The 9157-nt window shown below is 37.6% G+C and overlaps 2 protein-coding genes across 2 annotated transcripts; one reads left to right on the forward strand and one right to left on the reverse strand.

Annotated features, from left to right (window-relative positions):
- Positions 1–5787: 5787 nt before the first annotated feature.
- On the forward strand, positions 5788–6601 carry BDR25DRAFT_346921 (uncharacterized protein; the record flags this gene model as incomplete). The annotated part of the gene is made up of 2 exons (XM_033694206.1): positions 5788–6196; positions 6249–6601. 2 exons carry the CDS (start codon positions 5788–5790, stop codon positions 6599–6601), a joined length of 762 nt encoding a protein of 253 aa, XP_033540854.1.
- Positions 6602–6636: 35 nt separating this feature from the next.
- BDR25DRAFT_362108 (uncharacterized protein) lies at positions 6637–8197 on the reverse strand (the record flags this gene model as incomplete). Its single annotated transcript, XM_033696535.1, has 4 exons — positions 6637–6887; positions 6916–7598; positions 7661–8130; positions 8180–8197. 4 exons carry the CDS (start codon positions 8195–8197, stop codon positions 6637–6639), a joined length of 1422 nt encoding a protein of 473 aa, XP_033540855.1.
- Positions 8198–9157: the final 960 nt, after the last annotated feature.

Raw genomic sequence — 9157 nt, forward strand, 5'->3', positions numbered from 1 at the left:
TTCAATCTGACACCTCTAGGCCGCAGGTGGTCAGCCTCTGGCCGGTAACTAAGTCATGCGCATGGCGCCTCTGAGCTGCGGGTAGGTCATGTGACGCCTGGGACATGCGTCTGCTAAGAAGGGGGATAATGTAAGGCCAAGATAGCGCTTACGTGCGACAGGTATATATACTATTCTGCACCTAAAAATTAAATGTTGGTTGATTATTCGTACCTTTTAGTTGTATTGGCGGAGTGGTGCGGAGCCCTGTCCTTACAGAGAGCCTCTAGCTCTCTTAGATAGGGGAGTCACTTCATCCGATCTTCTGAACAGCTACCGCCAGGCTATTTTATCCTCCACAGTTTAACCTAAGCACCTTATACTGCTATTAAAGGGTAAACTATAGTTAGCTGCACCTTTTAATCTTAGCAACTACGTCTACACAGCCTGTACAACTGTTATAGGCTAAGTTCCCTCCCTCTATAAACTCTAACCTTCCCCTAGGCCTAGTAGACTTTAGACACTATTCCTTTAAAGTAAAAATTATAACATTAATTACTACCTCTTAATAAAGTATAAATTCTTTAACTTTAGCAATAAGTAAGGCTTTTATAAGAAGCTTTATAAGCCTTATGCTAAATAAGTAAAAACGTCTAAAGTAGCTTTAGGCGCTCTAAGTCTAGTTTATAACTTTTAAAAATAAAAAAAAATAAAGAAAACAACATTCTAGCAAAGAAATCTCTTTAACTTCTACTACCTAAGCTATTTAAGAAAGACCTACAGAACCTTAGGCTCTTCTTTCTAAGATGCTACTTATATATAAACTATAACTCTAGAGCTTTTAAATCAGACTATAAAATAATCTAATAGATAGAGCTGCTTTTAAATAGGTACTCTGTAATTTAGTTCTAACCCTACGCAGATTACTAGAGAGAATACTAAGTTTATAGAAAAGAACCCTCTAAGAAGACCTGTAATATATTTAAAACAGTATAATTATTTAAAAACGCTCTAACAAGCTTGTACAGACATGCTAATAAAAAGAAGATAGCTATAGACAAGATAGATAACCTACACTAAGAAAAAGGTATAGTCTAGCATTACGCAGCTAGATTTAGGGAATACTAGGCGTAATGTAGATAGACTAATTAGAAAGCACTGTGTAAAATATTCTATAAAGGACTAAAGAACCTAGTAAAAAATAAGTTCTTATATAAAAAGAAACCTAAACAGCTAGTTAACTACATAAAAGTAGTAATAAAATATAATAACTGCCTTTGTAAAAAAGAACTAAAAAAGAAACATTAAGATAGACTATAGAAGACACAGTTTACTTATAAGATAAAAAGAAATAACATTATATAAAGAACCTATAGATCTTAGTAAGGTAAAAGCTATAAAAAAAATTTAAGCATAAAAAAAGAGAAAAAACTTTTTTTATTAACAAAATAAAAAGAGTAGCTTAAAAAAAAGGCCTGTCTAAATTATAGAAAAGTAGAACACTTCTATTAAAAATGCCTAGACTCTAAAATCCTAGAGAATAAAGGTTTAAGACTAGTAATAAAAGCTATAAGCATAGAAAAAGGTCTAACTATAAGAGAAATCTGCAACAGACTTAAGAAGAGACTTTATTAAAAATATAGAGTAAACTATAAACTAACAAATTACTTTAAAAGTTATTAGAAGGTAGAAATCTAAGATAGCTATAATGTTAATTTAGCGCTAGAAAAAGCTGCAGTTTATAAAGAACTACATAAATTAGCATAAGTTGTAAACTACATAGAAAATGTATAAAAAGAAAAGAAAAAGTTTCTACTTACACTACTAATAACAGAAGTACTAGTAGAAAAGCTTGCACATTAATTCTAGACTAGCTAGTGCTAGAAGTGAAGAGCTAATTATAAGCACTAGTATTACAGAATACTATACTAAGAAGTACTTATTAATAATAGTGTAAAAACCTACTAAGTAATATTAAATATTACTAGGGCACACTACAGCATTCTAAATAAAAAAGATTAATAGATGTTCTTCTAAAAGATTCTTTAGTAAGGGGAAGGCTCTAGGTGGCTCTCTATACTATTATAGACGCTAGAACTATGCTATAAGAGGTCTAAAACTCTACCCCTAGCATTAGCAGTAACTAGAAAAAAGTTAGAAGTAAGATAACTTAATTAATACTGTATTTTATACAGAAGTAAGTAACATAAAGAGTTATAATGCTGCTATAAGAAGCACTTGCTATAAATTATACAAACTAAGGAATACCTAAGATAGACAAAAGTATAACTAGTACTAGTCTATATAAACCTAAAAGAGTGCCTGTTCCCTTAGTACCTATGTTTAAATAGGTACTATGTTAAGCATTAGCCTACTAAGCATTAGGCTAGGTAGTAGCTAAAGATGTAGAAAGTATATAAAAATAAAAATAACACCTTACATAAAGAACTAATAAAAAGTAAAATACTAAACTGTCTTTCCTACAGCTCTAGACTAGATTACAAACAACTTTAATAAATAAAATGTAAAAAATGTAGAGATTACATCTTCTATTATTTTTAGTAAAAAGCACACTAGGTAAATAACTAACTCTTATAACACTACAGAGTAGAAAACTAATAATGTATAATAGAAGATTACATAGTTAAAGAACACTAGAAATATAAGCTCTAGATAGACTAAATATAAGAACAAAAAACTATTATAGAAAATGCTAAACTAGATAAAACCTTAGACTATAATGTTATATACTATAACGTAAAGGCGCTAGTAGTAGTTAAGCAAGGAATTAGCTAAAGCCTTATAATAGAATTTACGCTAGAAGGATGCTAAAAAACAGCTTTAATTAACAGCAAGTGCACATTTACTACTATAGACTTCTAATGGGTAGACTATTAAAACATACTATATAGAGTAAAAGATTAACTTTTTAAAGTCTCTCTTACAGACGCATCTTTAATTAAATTTAGAGGGGGATATATTTACCTTAAAATAATAGAACTTAACCTTAAAACAAAGGATATCTATAACTAGAGGTCTCTTAGTATACTACTACTAGGAGGTAAATACTAAGCTATACTAGGCTATAACTAGCTATGTAAGCATAATTCTAAGATTAACTAGAGAAACATAACTATCTAGACTCCTAAGCAACACGCTACTATAACCTAGTTAGCGTGCTATAAGGACACCTGTCTAGCACATAAACAGGTGAAGCAAGGAGCTAGCTAGTATCCTAGAAAATAGAAGCTAAAAAGGTTCTCTTACTCAAAGCCTAAAGCTAAAGTAATTTAAATAATAAAGAAAAAACTTAAGAAAACTACACTTAAGAAAATGCTTACTAATAAGAAAGTAAAATAAGCTAGAATGTACTAATTAGCACAGCAAGTAGAGTACATAATTCCTAAAGAATATAATAACTTTTATTATAAAGTAGCAATGCTACTTAGTCTATGTAATAATAAACTAAACTTTAATTATAACCTTTCTATAATAGTTAAGATTCTAACTATATACTTAGAGTTGCGCATTATTAAGCGCTGTTAAGCGCTCTCTAACAGCAGTTCTGTACTGCGCGCAATGACGCTTAATTGCGCTTAAACGTCCTTTGCCTATTAGACAACGCACTCGGCTGTGCATCAGTCTAGTAGCTCTGTCCATTCCTTGTCTGTTAGGTCACGTGACTTAACAGGTGGGGTGACAAGGGGATTCCAGCCTCGTTCGTTCAAACAGTGGGGCACAGTAGGTTGGTAGCTTACAGTCTAATCGTAGGTTGTAACAGTTAGTCTATAATTAATGCTTACTATTATTTAAAAGTTAAGTTTTTTCTATTAGTAATGTAGGTTTAGAAGGGCTTTAAATTGCTTAAAATTTTTTATAAAAAGAGTTATAATAGTTTTTTAGCGTATTATTAATGCTAATTTAGTAGTTTTTAAAAGTTACTTAGAACTAACAGTTCTTAGTTTAGTTAAACGTATAATTTCTACTTATAAATATACAATTTATTCTTTATAAATTAGTTTATTCTAATTAGACTTTAAGTTATTTAAGTTTTTTACTTTAGATTTTATAAAGGCAAGTTTGCCTAATGTAAGTAGTAGTTATTTAATATATATAGCTAATCGCTTGCTCTTTCTACCGCTTATACATGTGCTAGTTTTAGCAATAGAATTAGATAGTTATTAATAGTTAAACTTTAGTAGTTAACTTTAATTTTAATAAGTTATTAGTAGTTTTAAAGTTTCTACTTTCATGCACTTTTATATATAATTTTTGAAAAGCAATTCTTATTATAGTAGATAAAAACTTTTAAACTTAAAAGCTTTCCTTAATAAAAGGTCTTTAAAATTCTATTTAAATAACTAAGTAAGTTAATATAATAGTATATAAGTATTGTAACTTAAATTAAATTAGACGCCTCTTAGGCTTAAATATAGTTAAAATAAATAAATAATATAATATTATTAAAAAGCTATTCCTAGCAAAAGTAAGTTTTTTTATATAGTGTAATAGTGTAGGCAAGATAATAGATCTAAATAAGGTAGAAATCTACTTAAAGGCGTATAAAAGTACGTAGAGACTTAGATTCTAGAAATTATATTAACGCATATAGGCTTGTATAAAAAGATAAAAGAAAACTAACAGGCTAGCTATAAGCAAAGGTGCGACTATGTACTAATAGGAAAAGGGGCAGAGCTGGGGTAGCTTACAATAAGCGAAACGCTTTAGGATAAGGCTTCATCACGTTGTTACAAAGCTACGTCTTCGCTTTTAAAGCTTTTTACTTATAATATTTTATACTCTCTATTCTAGCTCTCTCTTTACTAAAATAGATAGAGGCTGCTAGTTGTCTCTTTTCTAACTAGAGGATTTCACTTGACACAAACTTCGGTGAAGTCCGGCGATGTTTAGGCATCAGTGAGGGCTGCACTGGAAGCGTTCTGAGCCGGCCGATCTCCAAGCTGGTAGTGATGTGTCCCTCGGCATGGCCTTCCGGCTTTATTCGGACACAGGCAAGGATCTAGCCCAAGGTCTGCTTGTAGCGAGGTAGTACTGTAGAATACGAGAAGCTTACCGTCGTTCGCAACATGGTGTTTACAAATTATCTGCGAGATAAATGATAGAATCTGCTACCTTATTGCTGTGGAGGAGAGAGAGAGACGAAATGTCCAAGACCGAACGTGATATCCTATGAGGCTCAACCTCTGAGACCCAATTTGTAAAACACTCTCCCGTCAGCGGCCATCGCCAGCCGTCCACTCCATCTATCCATCTTTAGCGTTATCATTATTCAACATCAGGAGCTACTTCCTATGCCAAGTAAAAAAATTTTACCCCGGCAGCCCTCCACCACTCCAATCGATTTCTGTATGACCAAGCACTGGGGCTTTGTGTTCAAATTGCAAGGCTCATCCAGTCAAAATGTCCCACAAGCGAATGGCGCAGGGCTGAGGCGCCACATTACCTTCCCACTCGACGGAAAAGTAGCGCAAGCATGATGGTATGATCGTCTCAAATATGAATAACAGCGTATCCTGGTTTTCGATTGCCTCGTGGAGTGATAGCTGGGAATTCACCCTGCTACTCCCTCTGGCTTTGCACCAGTCTGCCGGAGTTGGAAACTGCTGGAGAGATTCGAGCGATGGTTGGACGCTTGGGAAGTGAGCAATGCAGAGCACAGCCGCAAGTGGTTTGTCAATCACCTTACCAAGATTCAACGAGCTAATATTTTAATCCAGACTTACTCTTATGTTAGGAATATATCCTGGACACAACAGCGAACACCAATGACTCTCAAATATCGCACAAATGAAGGAACAATTCACAGTCATGATACCACTTATGCTTTGCCTCATCGGTCTGACCAAAGCCGGCTTATTTAAGCCCACACCCACAACCGAGGATCTAACCACTATCGAGATCCGAAAACGCGTTGCACGAGCCACGATTCCATCCTGTACATGGGAAGGTCATTGCCTTGGAGATTCATGCGTCCGGGATGATGACTGCGATCACGGGTGGGTTTGCGTTCGCGGCATATGTGCGCTGAATTCGGGAGGGGATACGACAATGCCGACCATCAAACCATCCTCGCCATTTCCAACGGCAACAGTTATCACGCTCGTCACTTCGGTGGTCACTGAATCTCGTGCGGACCCAAATGCGAGTTCGTCTGCTAGCTTAAATGAAGCAAAATCTGTAGCCACGAGTACAGAATGTAAGTGATCCCGACTTGTCGCCCCATGATCATCGAGTTGAACGGCCAACAGCAATATCGTTGAAAACGGCCTCCCCAAACCCTATAAAGCACGGTCTCTCAGAAGAGGCGAAGATTGGCATCGGTATTGGAATCCCCATCCTCGCTATCATTGTTATCTCACTTCTCATCTGTACCCTGCTCTACCAGCGGAAGCTTCGCAAGGTCAGCGCCAGGGAAGACATAGACGCTGGTCCTGAAGCAAGACATTCGGATCCAAAGCAGGATAGGGTGCAATATGTAAGAGAGCCATATAAGTATCAGATGGTGGAGAATGGTTCTCGAGAATATGGACATGTTCATGCTGCGGAGCTAGAGGCGGATCTGAGAGAAGAAAGACCAGCGGAATTGCCAGAGAGAGCATAAAGATGGTAGGTTGTATAACACCGCCTGTGGAAGACTTAGATAAAACAGGGTAGATAGTCAAATGGAGATGTTTCTAATGGGGGTTTCCGATTCCAAAAGTGTGCAGAAAGATTTGGTAAATTATTTGCTGATACGACACGCAGCTGCTCTAGATTTGGAAGTCCTGCGCAGTCATCCGCCAAGTCCTTGATAAGAACAGCACCTTCATCTGACCAGAGAATCGGATCTGTCAGGAGTGTCAGCTGTTTAAGTGTCCGTGGAAGCATCGCGCTGATTCGCAGGTTGGCTCAAATTAACGCTGAAACTAAAGGTACTGAAAGGTTCCCAGGTTCGTTCACTTCCGGGGTTTTCAAAAGAATCTTGGTCTCTAAAGAGTGTCGCATTGCAGACCGTGAGACGTTGGAGGGCCGAGAAACCTTCGAAGCTAGTTATAGCATGACTTGGCACAGCCTTGGAGAGATCGATTGGTTTGACCATACGGATGTCAATATATATTGATTCCAGTGTCTGTCGATGTTGAAGTAAGCTATTTTGGATATTTCCCATCTGGAATGCGTTCTCGTTGACAAAGATGTCCGCGTAATGGAGGGCGAAGTGCCGGAGGGATTGGCAAGCTTTGGCAAGATCGCTGACCTGGCGCAATTCCATGGTGCAGTGTGACAGATACAACGTCTCTAATGACAGTGAGCCAGATGTAAGGCTTAGGGATGATTTTTTGCACATCATTCCACAAGTATGAAGATACGTTAGGGCCGGTAAGTGTCGCAGGTGCTCTATGAGTTGCGCGAACCACTCCCCACCACCAATCCAGTAACTCCGTTGGTCCAGGGCGATAAATAGAGTGCGTAGCTTCGAGAACCGACGAGGTATAAGAGGCCCGTCCTGGACCTCGAAACCGACAAAGTCCCATATCGATGGGGGGAAGGACTCGTAGCTGGCAAGGTGGAGGTGATTCAGATTAGGAGAAATAGCAATCAAAGGGTTAGCTCGCCTCCATCTGGATTCTCCTCGAAGAACTTGCGCCAAGATGTTTCACCTGTAAAGAATGGGGCTGTCCACAGTCTCGAGGCAGCTGCGAGGAAAGTATCGCGGTTCTGTTGAGCCTTCAACCGCCACACATGATATGCATCATCGTCCTGCCATTCGGATACGTCTTCGACCCGGTTTTCGATACACCGGATGCGCTTGGCAAGATGGGGTTTATCAAGAAGCGTGCGGAGGAGCAGCGATGTCGGGCAGCATTCGAGTCTCTCGGTGAAGTGGAGGATGATAGAAGAATACAACACCGGAGTTACAATTCGCGATATGCGACGCGAGGTAAGGCAAAGCAGCGAAAGTGTTACCCTTCGAGTGCAGTTCTCGTAATATCGATTATCCTCCCAATCGTGGGTGATGGGATAGTCGATTGTAATTGCGAATTTGCGGATTGGGAGGAGCTTGAGCGCGATTTCATGGATCATCTCGTCCAGAAGGTCTTCCAGACTTCGCGAGATGCTGGGGGTTGCCATTATGTTTGTCGTTGAAGTTTGCTCGTGCCGTCGTGGCGGGTGAACGGAGGTGATAGAAGGGTGAGGTGACGATAGAGATGTTTATCATGATTTGTTAGGACAATAAATCAGCGTTTTTCTCTTAGCGCGCATCGCGTAATTTCCTTACCGCTTAGTTTTCCTGCTTAAATCTCCAATTTTTGTAAATTTAACTATAACACATTAGTATCTACACCTACACTTATAATTAACTTTAAGTAAGTTAAGGCTGTAGTTGCTTATATAAAAGGCTTCTCTAAACTGTTTACAGAATACGTAAATTTAACAACATTTCTAACTACAAAAGAAATTCTATAAAAGCATGTAAAATAACGTGTTTTATCAGTAAGCTGCGGACATCAGTAAGCTGCGCACCCCACCAAACCGCGCGAAACCGCGTCCACACCTTTAACCATAGCTTAACAACCACAAGCTTAATCTCTAGCAAAAGAAGGTAGACTTTAGCTTACTCTTGTTTTAATTAAGTCTAACTTTGATCTATTAATTTATGCAGCTGCTGCAGCCTATAACATACTAGAATCCACCCTCTAAACGCGCCTCTGTGGTATCCTTCTAAAACGCAAGACAATCTTAGTTAACTGTAAACTATTGCCTATTAAAAAGCAGTTACTTGTCTCCTAGATCCTAGATCTTAACTAACATAGCTTTCTACTCTATATTATTAACATGTGTTAAATAGTAAACATTTTGCTTTAACCTTGTTACTAAGATCCTCTACTAACACTTATAAGCAAGTGCTAGGTATTGCGCTTTGTTAACAGCTAGGTAGAGCTTTAGACAAAGTAGGACAGAAAGATACACTTCTAGCACGCTCTCTATTAGGATCTAGTTAAGTTTAGAGCTTAGTTTAAGCTAGTAGAGGACACACATTAGATGTATAAAATACTAAATAAGGATAACGTACCTAACAGGTTAGCCGGCCACACGGGTTAGCTGGCCACTTTTGCTAAGCCCCTACTAAAACTACCCTATTCTAGCGCAAAACAGCCTACTTTAGCCCTATATAAAG

This window comes from Lindgomyces ingoldianus (assembly GCF_010093535.1).
Source record: "Lindgomyces ingoldianus strain ATCC 200398 unplaced genomic scaffold BDR25scaffold_50, whole genome shotgun sequence".
Taxonomy (NCBI): domain Eukaryota; kingdom Fungi; phylum Ascomycota; class Dothideomycetes; order Pleosporales; family Lindgomycetaceae; genus Lindgomyces; species Lindgomyces ingoldianus.